General features: G+C 45.6%; 1 protein-coding gene across 3 annotated transcripts in view; it reads right to left on the bottom strand.

The window, feature by feature from the left end:
* The window catches only part of Fgf13 (fibroblast growth factor 13), a 675,218-nt gene that overhangs the window by 639,476 nt on the left and 22,094 nt on the right, over positions 1-13,648 (bottom strand). For 2 of the 3 annotated variants that reach the window (XM_012516517.2, XM_023699091.1), the window contains exons 1-2: positions 3,676-3,764; positions 2,805-3,020 (exon numbers count right to left, since the gene is read on the bottom strand). In XM_012516517.2, coding sequence (XP_012371971.1) covers positions 2,805-2,853 — 49 coding nt within the window. In that variant the 5' untranslated portion in view covers positions 2,854-3,020; positions 3,676-3,764. Of the gene's footprint in view, positions 1-2,804; positions 3,021-3,675; positions 3,765-13,648 lie in introns of those variants that run through there. The other variant, XM_023699090.1, reaches the window with a different exon arrangement.

The raw sequence follows: 13,648 nt of genomic DNA, 5'->3' as shown, positions 1-13,648 counted from the left end.
AAATAAAACCGTGATAGTCTATGATAATCTTCTATGTAGTGATGATAGGATGTGGGCATGAGCCCTAACTAATAAGGTGGGTGGCTGAATTCTAATGAGCAGTAGATTCCAAAACAGATTATGTAACTAATCAAAGTGTTATGAAATTATTAGACTTGATTCATTCACTTGTCACACCATTGTTTAAAATGTAACGGGTATTACTTCACAGTAGTAAATACCTGATTTTATATCCTCATTACAAAAAGTACACCAATAAGTTCCTTAGGTTACAAAATCAGATATAACCTATACATAGGATATTTATAAATGACCAAACTGCTTCATGAATATGGTCAGTGTAAATAAACTGTACTGGATAAGATGGTTAGTAGAACCGGCATCTCTTAACTCTATGTAAAATGTAGCCTTCAAATTTAGTCACCTTTATACATGCTTGAAGTTAGAAAATGCTAATAATTATTATCCATTCACTATTTTCAAAATGTACTAAATTCAACAACACAGGCAGAAATGGCAATCTCGCTGTTAACAAGTACAAGAAGCCTATCTCCTCAGGAAAGTAAATTCTTTTAAAAGTTGTCTCATGAAATTAAATTATTCTAATTACAACCACAGCTCTGAATGCTAATTACACAATTTCTACAAAGAGGCATTGGTTTCAAGTATGCCAAGGCAGTGTAAGAAAGTGTCATGACACACGCCGAGTCAAAATTTTCATTATTGAGTTACAGAAACCTGTCCTAGTATTTCCAGAGTTGTTACTCCATTCTTGACAACTGCAAATTGTATTCTTAAACCAGTAAATCATTTTCTGTGAATGAATCTGGCCTCAGGATACTTCAAAAGTAGTCTGAAGTAAAACCTTAAATAACCACCTGATGGAATTCAGGAAACAAGATGAAGTTCCAGAAACAAAACAAAACAAAACTTGAGGCACTCAGGTTCAGCAGGGGAAAGACTTGCTTGTATCAATTAGGTGCTACCCTCTTCAATTGCATTCCTCCTTCTGGGCCATCAGTGGAATGCACAACCTCTTACCAGGGGCTCAGTTCTAATAGCTCTGGGAGGCCCTGAGTCCCATTCCCAGCTCTACATAACAACATAACTATGAACAAACAAAAATCTCTTAACACCCTAAAGTCATTTGTCTTTCTCACAAGAAGGTGCATTTGAAAATCTTCACAATCAGAAAACATATAGCAGCAGTTCTACTTTCAAAAGCTGCTGGGCTTCAATTATTCGTCCTCAAACAGCCAGTGAGTCTGGTCTGAGGGTTTAGTGGGCTCTAACACTAGCCTGGAGCCAAACCAGGGACAGCACTGATCTTTAGACAAGGTTTCTAACCCTCCACAAACTTCCAGAGCCTTTCCTCAACCCCTTTGCCTAGTTAGAAAAGAAAGGGCTCCATTTAGAAACAAGGATAAAGGCCCAGCTGAAGACTTTGACAACTTTGCGAGGGGGAGGGCTGGTGCTGCCCTAGAATCTCCCCGGAAAGAAAACTCTAAGAGATGGGGAGAGACAAGAAGCAGGAGAAGCAAACAAATGAATGGGGAAAGGAGTAAGACAGAAGGGGGACCAAGGAAGTAGGGAGCATGAGGGACCCCATAAAATAAAGCTGGGGCACCCCTGCTGCAAAGCCACTTCTGCAGCACTGACTCTGCATGGCTCCCTTCAGTTTGGTGAGCACGGGGCCCTCAGGGCCACTGAAGCCCACCCCAGTATATGCTTCGTGTCCTTTCCGGACACTTGCACCTATGTCATCTGCCTGCTCTTCATACGCCTGTTTTGCTGCTCTCCCACCACCTTGTTCTCCAGGAGTGTGGTTTCCTGTTCTCATTTCGGAATTAACCTGGTCCTTGCAAGACCTTGGCCAGGGATGGTGGGCAGGTGTGTGTGTTGGGGGGGGGGTGCCTTCCTTTGCTGGAGTTCTCCGAAGCCCGAGCCCCGCTCAGCTGCGCCTCCACAACTCGCCAGTGGGAGGTCCCAGGCTGAGATGCAAGCTCTAGGGGACCCGCAGCACGCAGTCCTGGGTCTGGTGGCTGAACCCCAGCTGAGGAAGAGGGCTGACCCCCCCGGAGGGAGGCGCACTCCCACTGGGCAGTAGTGACTGGGGGACAACAGCCTTTGTTCTCTCAAGGCTTGGCGAGGCTGCGCTGCTGAGGCGCAGCGCAGGCAGCGCCTGGGAACCCTGACTGCTCACTTTCGCACGCGGCATGTCGAAGGGTGCAAGCTCCAGCCTTTTCTGGGGGCGTGGGATGAGTGGGGAGTTGGGGAGTAGGGGTGTGAGAGGGAAAGGAGTGTGGGGGGAGGGGTTCTGCGTCTCGGCCAGGCTCTTTGTTTGCATTGGGGGTGGGGAGAAGGGGTTGAAGGTGGGCTCGAGCTTGGGTTCTGAGAGTGGGGCAGATTCCTGAGTATGTCACCATATTGCACTCTCCCCGCACGCATATGCACACTCGAGCACACGCACACACATGTATTCTCACTGACAGGCGGACGGAGGTTCCTGGCGCTCTGGCTGCCGCAGCTTCGTCTGCCCGCAGCGCCACCACTACGCGTCCAGAGGTGTAGTGGAGGAGGCTGGAGGCACTTGAGGGGCAACAATCCCGCGAAGCAGGAAGGAAAGTGGTGCAAACCCAGACTCCCCCGCGAGCCCAGACCCTCCCCTTTCTTGCCTGGGGTCGCAGAGGTCGTGGGCAGCTTAGGCTCCAGGAGAGGTAGGGAGGCGCTGGAGGGCGATGCACACGCAAGGGGACGAGGGAAACCAAGCTAAGGGAAGCAGGCGAACTCGCCGTGAGACTTACCCTTGGAAGCATCTTTCTCCTCTTTGGGCTTGGTCACCTTTCCACTCATAGATCCCAGTTTGCTTGACGAGGTTCTCCCAGAAGACGGAAGTCCTCGCCGAGAGGGCTGGACTTGGGAGAGCGCTTAGGGCGGCAAGTAGCGATGGCGAGCTCTCCTCGGTGTGGCTCGGGGCGGATTCCGCTTTTCCCCACCGCTGGCGCCGCCGCCGCTGCCTGCTAGAGAGTGGGGAGGAAAGGAGAGGGGTAAAGGAGGAGCCGTAGCCACTGCCGCTGCCGCTGCCGCCGCCTAAAACCCGAGCGGCCGGCCGCGGGAGGAGCCGCTCGCCGCGCTCAAGAAGTGCAGAGACAAAGCGGTGCGGCGCTGCCTCCGTGCCTGCCGCTCTTGCCAGCCCGCGGAGAACCGCGCTCTGAGCCCTCGGGGCGCCTAGAGGCGCGGCCGGGACTCCCGGGCTTCGCCGCCGGCCTCCCCCGGCTCCGCGCGGGCCGCGCCGGGAGTTGCCTGGGTGGGCTGCCCGCGCACTGGCGGGCTGCTCTCCCCGCCTCTCCAATCTGCTGCGGGCTGCCAAGTCAACCAAAATAAAACCGCAAGGAAGGTTTTCTTTTTTTTTTTAAATGAAAACAAAGACGAAAATATTCACTTAAAAATAACGAGCCTTCCCGAAAGGGAAGTGTTTGAACATGTGATGGGCAGCGTGCGAGCCTGTTACACTGCAGAGCCGCGCAGCTTCTCGCCCGCGGGCTATCAGAAGGGGAAGGGGAACGTCGCCTCTGTCTTTCTCTCTGTTTAATCCATTTTCGGGTTCCTATTCTTTTGCCAAAAGGGGGGCTCGAGTTGCTCGCGACGGGAAGAGCAGGAAACAGTGACCCTTACCTGCTCTCTCTCTCTCTCCCTACACCCACACCCCCTCGGAGCTCGCCGGCTCCGTAGCTCGCGCCGTCCGTCCAAAGAACTCTCGGGTCCCAGGGAGCCGCGCGAATCAGCACCGCTGCGCCTTCTATATAAACCACAAGGTGTGGGCAGGAGGGGGGGCGGGGGCCGGCGGGGGCGGGGCCCCACAGAGCCGCCTGCCGGCTGTAGTAAAAGGAGAGCTCGACAGGGGCGCGCCGACGTCAGCCGCGGGGTGGCAAAAGCCTGGCGAGTCTAGCGGACAGAGCGCGAGCGTGTCAGCCAGGAGTCACTGAGGTTCCTTCGGACAGGCCCGGCTGGCGGGCTATGAAAGAGCAGAATCTCGTTAAGGGCTGCGGGGGTCAAAGCCCAGCACTCTCCTTTGCCGCTTTATGATTATTCACTCTGCTCCCAGCACTGGTTCCCGCTGCGCTACCCTGGTCGCTAATGCCACCTACACTTTGGGGACTTTGCTGTTTGGTAACTGCCTGCCAAAGGAATGGAATCTCGATCCGAAAGTAGGTAACTAAGCCAGAGGCCAGTCATCCAACTTGGGAAGCCCAATTCTGGGAGAAAGGGCTCGCGCTGGGACCTGTGCATCTCCACTGTAGAGGGTAAAACTGACTGACCACACCGAAAGGCGCCTCCCAACCACACACGCTGGCTCCTCCCCCGAGGGCTGGTCCGTGGTTGACAAACTAGAAGCTAAGACTCCCTTACTGCTTAGGTTAGTCAACGCCAGGCCAATGGAGTGAGGTGGGACTGGGTATTAAAGTGCTGGAGAGGAGGATGCATGATCTACAAGTCACCTGGAACACACTTGGGACAAAACCCAGGGAAGATCCCTGAAGATTGAAAGTGGAAGGAAAACTGCTCAGAATTTCGGGGAAGGGTAAGGAAGGGGTGGCAGGGTAGTTAGGAATCAGCACCTGAAGAATCCTAGGAAACACTTTCCCTGATGACCCTACCCTTAGACAGGGGCCAGCAGGGTCTTGTGTTCTGTTTAGGTAATGAGGTGGCTCCTAGAAGATCAGACTATAAGCTTCAGCCTGGCCACAGAGGTGTGCTAGTGAGTCCCATAAAAAAAAAATTCTTTCCTCTTTGTCCCACTCAACCCTACGCACTCCTTAATTCAGTTTCCTTAATGGCATTACACCAGGCGAGGAAATCATATAGATGGATTAGTCCTACTGAATCCCAGGAAGTAACTCAATTACAAGAGCCTGCTGTGGCTTTCAGGACCAGGAGTGTGGGCTGCCCCTGCCGCCAGCCAGGGTCTAAAGGTCAGCAACCCTTTAAACTTGATTTTCAGTTTCCATCCTCAGTCTGGGAGGAACTGGAGGCCTGTTTTTCTTGTAAATAATATCTAATAAGCTGGGGCTTGATGACACAATGTAATTATCCAATCCAAGTTTAGACCATTAATTAATATTAGTAGACTGGGAAGGGAGGAATTTCTCTACAAGTGGTGGGAACTGAACAGGGGTGGAAACCTGGAGGATTGAGAGGAAAGGGCAAGAGGGAAAGAAACAGAATTCCTCAATAACTTATATTTAGGGACTAACCTGTACCAAGCAGTGTTATAAATACTCTAAACCATTATATTGTTTCATCTTCACAGCAGTCCTAGTAAATGCTGATGTTGTTATTTCCATTTTATAAATGAAAAAAACCAAGGCTTGGAGAAGTGAGATAGTCTTTGAAAAGATCATACAGTTGGTCATTGGCAAAGGCTGAATAACTGACAAGGTGAGCCATGGTAGGAAACCACGTATATTTGTCTCTAAAACCAGTGTGCTACTATTATACCACAGCGTCTTTCAGCACTCCCATCTATCAAGCTCTTAAAGAGAATGGGAGACACACTTTTACTGGAACTGTCAGTCCCAAACTCTTAAGTCTTTCTAAATTATACACACACACACACACACACACACACACAAATAAATAAATAATTTTTAAAAGAAATTACACACACACACACACAAGAAGTGGACCCTCTCATATGAGAACGCTACAGTTGCTTGTGCTCATATGGAACCACATCAATGGTGTTTTTCATGCATTTATGCGAGAGACCAAGGATTTTGACTATTCAGCTGCAAAGACAAGCAATCCTAGCTAAACAAAGCAAATGAAGATCCTGCTAGGAAGGTCGTGGAGGACCTGCTTTGTGAAGGGAATTAGAGTTTTTTTCCTCTTTGAAGCCCCACAATGTGTGTAAAATGAACAGTAAATATTGTTAACACTGCTTCCAAGAAGGGCACGCTCCAGTGTCATTCCTCCAAGCTACGCGGTATTCCCCCCGCAATAATGTGGAAAGGTTAGCTGGAAGAGGATTTGACATCTGTGTGAAGGTGGTTAGGGGCTGAACCAGCACCAGTGGGGTTCATTTTGGAATCATCTCACTGAAGCCCAGGCTTAGCTTGTAGCATTTCCTTTTCTCCACCCAGTATCGTGTCCCTTATCCCCACTGATAAGAAAAGATCCTCAGTTTTCAGCCTAGCAATTAACAGTAGCTGGTCACTTCACTGCACTTCACCTGAGAGAGAACTCCATAGACCTGATTAAACATGTAGAGAAGTGTTATGGTTGATACATTGTGTCAATTTGAGGACTCTTTACTCTTAACTAACTGAGCATTTTCTATATCCTAGGGTGAAAAGGACATGCCCTTACAGCTCTACGATGTTGTTCCTTGTGTCAAGTTGGAAAGTTTAAAAGTTCAACTAAATGATTCAGCAGGGATCCAGGGTCCTTACTTTGTAAACATCCTGAGCTTATGGAATAGCAGGGCATGGAGAAGGTGTGGGCTGATAGCCAATTCACAACATAAAGCAGGAAACTCTCCTTTTGCTCTTACTGATTTTGCTGTCTTTTGCAACACTGAACTGGTGCCCTGGTGGCTTGCCCCTCTACCATACCACTTTGCCTTGGTGCCAGCTGATTATGGACTTAAACCTCCAAAACCTGTGAATTAAATAGACCTTTCCTTCCTTAAGTTTGGGCATCAGGTATTTTGTCTCAACAAGAGAAAAGTAACCATGAAAGGAAGTAACTGAATTCTGGAACAAAAGCAATATTCTGAAAAAAAAAGTGGCATGGTCAGTCCTCTAAAGGGGGCTGAGGTGTTCTATGGACTCAAGGACATATTCTTGAGCCTTTGGTACTAAAACCTAAAAGGTCCTGAAAAATCTCAAGCCTCTCACCCCTATCATCACCCCAGTGTTTCCCGAGAGCCACCAAATAGCTCAGGACACCAGCCTCTGCATTCCAGGTCTGTTTATGCTCCAGCAGGTCTGAGCAATGTTTCTGGGCAAGAAGCCACAGGGTTTCATTGTCTGTGAGAGAACCTGAGGTGGGGATGGGTGTTGGAATGAGGGGTACATACCCTTAGGCTTTTTCCTGGCAGTGTTGGGACTGCCTGAAAGTAGAGACCCTGCCACCAGACACCACCAAATTAGGTGTTTTAGTAACAAGACTGCTTCTTACTGGGCAAAATGTGTTTTTTATTTGTGAAAACACTTTACAACAGAAAGATGGTTCAAAAGGAGGCAGAATAACACAAGCCACATTTCCTCCTGAGGTACTTGAGACCTAAGAGCTAGAAATCACTGCATTTTTAACCTCAAGTTTCAACGGTTTGAACCCTCAGATTCAAACGCTAGAGCTATGAACTGTATTTGCTTCTGCTTCAAACCCTGCCTTGTTCATCAACATCATGATTTGAAGTTGCTTTCTATAACAACTTCAGATGGAGATTCTCAGGACAACTGCCTTAAACATCTTGTATATAAAAAGGTTTTTCTCCTTGTCCTCTCTTTGTTGTTTAATCCTTAAGTTCACACTTTCCATTCTGTTGTGTTATACCTTTCAATTTTTTTTCTTCTTTTGAGTTCTTACACTAGAAAAACTACATGATATTTACACACATGGGTCTGGTTTATTTCACTTATGAGCATATCTTCAACTTGCATCCACTTATATATGAAGGCTTTGAGTTTATCATTCTTTATAGCTGAGTAATACTCCATTGTATAAAAACATCACATCTTTTTCATCCATTCCTCAGGTGAAGGGCGTTTGGTTGCTTCCAACATTTAGCTATCACAAATTGTGCTGCTATAAACATAGGTGCACATAGACAGGATAGCATGTCTACATCTTGTACTATGAATAACTACTACAAAGACAACAATATGCCATGTGTTAATTATTGTAGCTGTCCTGCTAACCTGTTTTGAAACTGTCTCATTGCTATTTCTTTCTCAATAAATTGAAAAAACAAATCTCACTACCCCTCCAAAAAATGATTTCATGTGACTTGGTGGACTATAGCAACATACAAACTGGGGAAGATAATCTCCAAAGATGGTCATAGAGAATGGGCCACTCGCTTTGGTGCTGGCTGGGCATATAACTTCTTTAGCCTATGGTGTAGGATGAAAAGGATGCTCTATTTCTTTTAGACTAGGTTGGGAAAGGCTATGAGAATTCTGCTTGGTGTTTTGGGGGGCCCATTTCCTGTTGGATCTCTGAAAACAGTTGCCATTTTGAAATTTGTCCACATTGAGGCCTCCATTACTGGAGAGCTCAAATACAGGGTCTCCAGTTGCCAATTCTTCTTCTTTTTCTCTCTCTCTTTTTTTTTTTTTTTTTTTTTTTTTTGGTGGAACCAGGGATTGAACTCAGGCCCTTGTGCTTGCCGGACAAACGCTTATTCTACTGATCCATTTCCTGGCCCCAAGTTGCCAATTCTAGACAGGTTTTCAGGCAACAGGCCAGCACTGCTTGCCCTCCAAGTAAAACATCCATCTTGGATATGCAATCAGTCAAATGACTAAAAGACTGTAGCCTCAAGAAAGACCCCCTCCTCATGGATATCTTACTCATTGGAGTCCTGCTTGAATTTCTGACCCACAAACCCATGATAAAATTTAAATAATTTTAGCTGTGGTTAAAATTTGAATGTAGTCACAGTATTTCCCAATTGTACCTTAAGATTAAAGCCTTGGGAAAGTGGGTGCAGCTGTTGGGAAGTGGTAGAACTATCGGGGCCTTACCTCATGGTAGGTATGCTGCACCTAGGAAGGGGCTGACTTCTGATTATGTGAATGCTTTCCTTGACACATGCCCTGTCATTGCGATCTTGCCATCCATTGTGGGTCCCTCAGCAGAGCCTGAGCCTGCGTCATGCTGTTTGGACTTTCAGCCTCCAAACCTGAGCAAAATAAGCCTTTACTCTTTATGGAGTTATCTGTCTCACATGTTTAATTGTAGTAATGCAAGCTGATTAAGACAGGTGCTAAGTTTTAGGGAAATAAGCTATGTAGAAGTAGTAACTGGAATAGCAACCACTAAGTTCTCCTAGCCGCATGCTAATATCTCTTTCCCTTCCCCTTGAAAACATGCTGGACTTCAAGCTTGCTTTTACCGCAAAATATGGCAGGAGTGATCCAGTGCCAGTTCTGGCCTTAGGCTTTAAGAGGCTTGGCAGCTCTACTTTCTTTCTGGGGAAAGCCAGCCACAATATCAGAAATCAGAACTGAGCCCCATGTTGGGAGGAATCCCATCATGGTCATGAAGAGGGGGAAAAGGAATGAAGGAACATGGGTGATGGCAAGCGTAGAGGCTCCAGACATGTGATTCCAGCTAGGCTACCCCAGCCAGATCCCACCCATTTCAGCCGCAAGCCTAAAGATTTTACGGGCAGCAAAAAGTCACCCTTGCTGCTTTATTCATTCCAAATTCCTGACGTGAAGATTCAAAATTTTTATTTTAAGATACTTCATTTTGGGGTTGTTACTCAAATAGTAGACCATTGAAATGAGAATCCTAGAATCATTTTTGGACCGAGTCTTCTCTGTGTCCTAAATTTCCATGCTAGTGATCAGAATGGCTTTCTGAAATGAGGAAAAGTTGCAAGACAGAAATGTTAATGATTTTCCAACAACAGCTTAACACTGGGAACTTTTCAGTCTATAGCAAGCCGAAATGTGATTTTTTTGCCTCCTGTACAACTGAACATTTGGACAATCGTAATACGGTGCTGGCGTGCCTGTTCAGAATAAGCATCTTAAAATGTTTTCTCACTGTCCAGTTATGGAGGAAACAATGAGCTAAAGTTTATTGAAAGAGTCTGTCTCCGTTTGAAACAATGAATATCACTGGGAAATGTGGCCTATCCAACCAGAAGCCCTGTCATTCTGCCCTCGGGTGCCCTGTGTCATAGAGTAGTGAGTGCTCAATGTTGGTCTTTCTCTACATTCAAAATAGGTTTCTCCATTGTCTCTCCTAGTAAAAAGCACAAAAAAATTTGGCCTAGGACTGTTCCAGAATATTTCCACATCTTATTCTTCCTTTTATTCTAGTACTCATACTGACAGTGGTTGTGGAGGTTAAGTTTCATTGTGTCAGCTTGAGTGGCTTGGAAGCCTCCCCAGGAATTGGTGGAACACACTTGTGAATGAGCTTCGGTGGGTATGGTATAAACTTGGCAATTATATCTGGTCCCTGGCACTTTAAGTACTCTTCCCCTGCTCTGTTTCCCAGCTGTTATGAACTAAGCCTTGTCCCACCATGACCTTATACTATGATGTTTCTGCCTCATGATCAGCTGGCTGTAGATGGAATCCCCTTGGAACATGAACCGAATTATCATCCTAGAAATCGTGGGTGTTGGGTGTTGTGTCCAGCTATGGGAAAGCTGGCTAAAACCATTGGAAAAAGAAACAAGCTAGTATTATTTCCTGAACATAATATTTTTAAAATATTAAAAAATTTAATATTTTTGAGAAGCCAGTACTATTTCCTGAAAAGTTCTTGATGTAGTAGTTAGGTGTTTGCTTGATTGAACTTACCTATACCTTGACTTATTTCAACAAGATGTTGCTAGATTATAGACTGCTGTTACCCCTGTGCCCAATCTAAAGTATGCATGGCATCAAAAGTCATAATGAATAGTCTCACCAGGATAATGGCTTTTATTGAATTTACTGGGTTTCTTGTCTGTACTACTAACCAGATTATGCCTTTATTCAGAAATGTGAAGCAACTTAGGCAAGATCACAGATAGTGAAAGGTACACTCAGGATGGTGACTCCATCAGTCCTTTCTGTTTCCAGAGTCTTTGCTCCTTCCTCCATATGACAAATTACATTTCACAAATATTATGGAATAAAAAATACCTATAAAACTTCTCCAAACATAAAGTCAAACATCACAATGAGGGTAGAGATCTCAGGGCTTCCTGGACTTTCATTCATATTTTATCTGTGCCTGAACTTCTCCCATTCTTCCCCAGTGGGTTTGACTTGGACCTGTGCTATCAAGATTCCCCTTGCAGGAAAGGTTTGCTGGCCAGCTCCATCAGCATCAGCCTCAGCTGCAGAACTGCTTCACCAGAGGTCACTCCTTTCCTGCAGCCCACAGCCAGTAATTGAGTAAGGCACAGCCATTGTGGAGCCACTGATCCCAGCACTCTCTGGTCAGCTAGCTCAGACTTTGTTGGCCTTCCTTCACAGCTCTGCTGCTCTCTCTGCCAGTCCTGCCTTCTCACCCTTCCCCTACCTTTCAGAGCTGTTACTGTGGTTCTTTGTCTTCTTCTTCATTCTCTGTTTTGTAATACATAATAATGATGCTCACTTTGAAGAACAGGTTAAATGTATGTAACTTATCTTGATCATTTTCAATGCATTACCCCTTTCTCCTTTCCTTGCTCCCTGCCCCATCTCCTTCCATATCTCCCATCCTCCTTCTTATTTTTTACTATCTCTCCTTTATTATACTCACTTATTTATAATTTAGGTTTCTTATACAAGGGAAACCATGCAATATTTGACTTTGTTGGTCTGGCTTCTTTCATTGAGCATTACAAGCTCAAGTTCCATTCATTTTTTGGCAAATGACATGATTTAATTTTTCTTTATAGCTCAATACTATTCCATTGTATATCCATCTCTTACAATTCTTTGTCCTTGATTGAAGTCTTTCTCTGTTTTGTTAAAGATAAATTGTGATAATCTTCCCTTTCCTCTGATGGTTTCCAGCTCTTTTGCCTCTGATTTCTCTACCATTTTTGGTACTTCTTTGGATCCTTTTCATAGTGCTGGGGGTTGAAGACAGGATTTAAAGCCTTGTGATACTAGCTGTTGTAATATTTTAGAGACAGAGTAGCTACGTATATATGGTCAAAACATAACAAGTTGGGTTTCTAGTGATTTGTACCTATACTTGCCTTCATCTGAAACTATGACCCAAGTGGTGTTTGTGTTAGACATCTTTCTGTTATTGTAACAAAATACCTGAAGCAGTCACCTTTTACCAAGAAGAGGTTTATTTTTCTTCAGAAGTGTGGAGGCTTAAATCCATGCTGGATTGTTCCCTGTTTATTTTGAGCCTGAGCTGAGGCTTATCATGATGTACAGTTTATCAGTAAATATGTCATGAAGAGAATGTGTAGAGGATGAATTTGCTCATCTTATGGTGACCGGCATGTGAGAATGAGGGAAACATTAGGGTATTCCCTCCAAGGGCATGCTACCGGTGACCTAACTTTCTCTTTCTATCCCACCCCCTATTTTAGAGATTTCACAATGTCCCAATAGGAACACCAGCTAATCAACAATCCTTTAACACATCAGCCTTGGGAGACATTTACCCAAACCAATAACAGCATGGTTTTACCTGACATATAATATTTTTTTTTTTTTTTTGTGGAATCAGGGATTGAACTCAATCCCTTATGCTTGCCAGGGAAGTGCTTATTCCACTGAGCCATATCCCCAGCCCCTCTGACACAGAATGGATATGCACCTGGAAAGTGGTCAAATTGCCTTTGCACAACACATGCTTGTCATAACGACTCCTGCCATATGTGGCTAATTGTGATCTTCTGTAAGCGTCCTCACTACTCATGTATTCATTTTATTGTCCCATTTCTGGAATGCTTTTTCTGTCCCATTCCAGTTTTCTCAGTAAAAATGCTCTGGTAGCATTTCCTTTTTCATGTTCTCATCCCTTCTCCTGCTATTAGAGCCTAGCATATCTATGCAACGGTTGATATACCATGTCAGTTTGAGAACTTTAGAAGCTTAACTAAATAACTCAGCAGTTCTACATCCTAGAGCATAGAGGAGATGCCCTTGGGTGGCTGTTTACACTCTAGGACATTATAATGATTAATTAATTGTGTTAACTTCAGAACTTTAGAAGTTTATCTATGTAATTCAGCAGGGGACCAGGGTTCTCACTTTGTAAACATCCTGAACTTGTGGAAGAATAAGGTATGGAGGTGGTGTAGGTGCTACACCCATCCAAAGAAAGGTAGTCTGCATACAATATATTGGAGGAAAAGATGCTTGCCCCCCTCATTTTCTGTTCTTGTTGCATTTGTTGTTGTCTGCCTCTAGTTGTCCCTGTGCCATGCCACCCTGCCTTGGATCCAGCTGAGTATGTACTGAAACCTCCACAAACTGTTAGCTAAATAAACTTTTCCATCTTTAGTTTGGGCACTGGATATTTTGTCTCAGCAATGCAAGTAAACTAACTATGACATACTGTTTCTTCATTCATTTTCTTATATTTACTCTACTTTATATTTAAATGATGCTCCCATCCCTCAACCTGCAAAATAAGAATGTCTCATTGTATTCTTTAGGAGAAACCAACTCAGCAGACCCAGTCCTAGCCCAGGTCCGGTAAGTGTGCGGAGAGCTTCCTGCTACCCTGCGCCAGCGGGACCAGTCCCAGCCCAGGTGCAGCGTGGGCTGGACCCTCTCCCAGCCCCTCGGGCCGCCCCCCACCACTCCGCAGTGCCTCCCCCAACCCACCCGCCGAGTAGGATTTTCTGCTGAGTTCCAGGAACCCCCAGACCCCAGTCCTAGCCCAGGTCCTGTGAGAGTGTGCAGAGAGCTTCCTCTTCCTCCTATTTCATCTTGCCCCCTCCAGGCACAGCTCA

This window comes from Octodon degus, unplaced genomic scaffold, assembly GCF_000260255.1.
Source record: "Octodon degus isolate 3935 unplaced genomic scaffold, OctDeg1.0 scaffold00110, whole genome shotgun sequence".
NCBI lineage: Eukaryota > Metazoa > Chordata > Mammalia > Rodentia > Octodontidae > Octodon > Octodon degus.
Note: the sequence above shows the minus strand (reverse complement) of the source record. Positions and strands in the feature narration are given on the sequence as shown.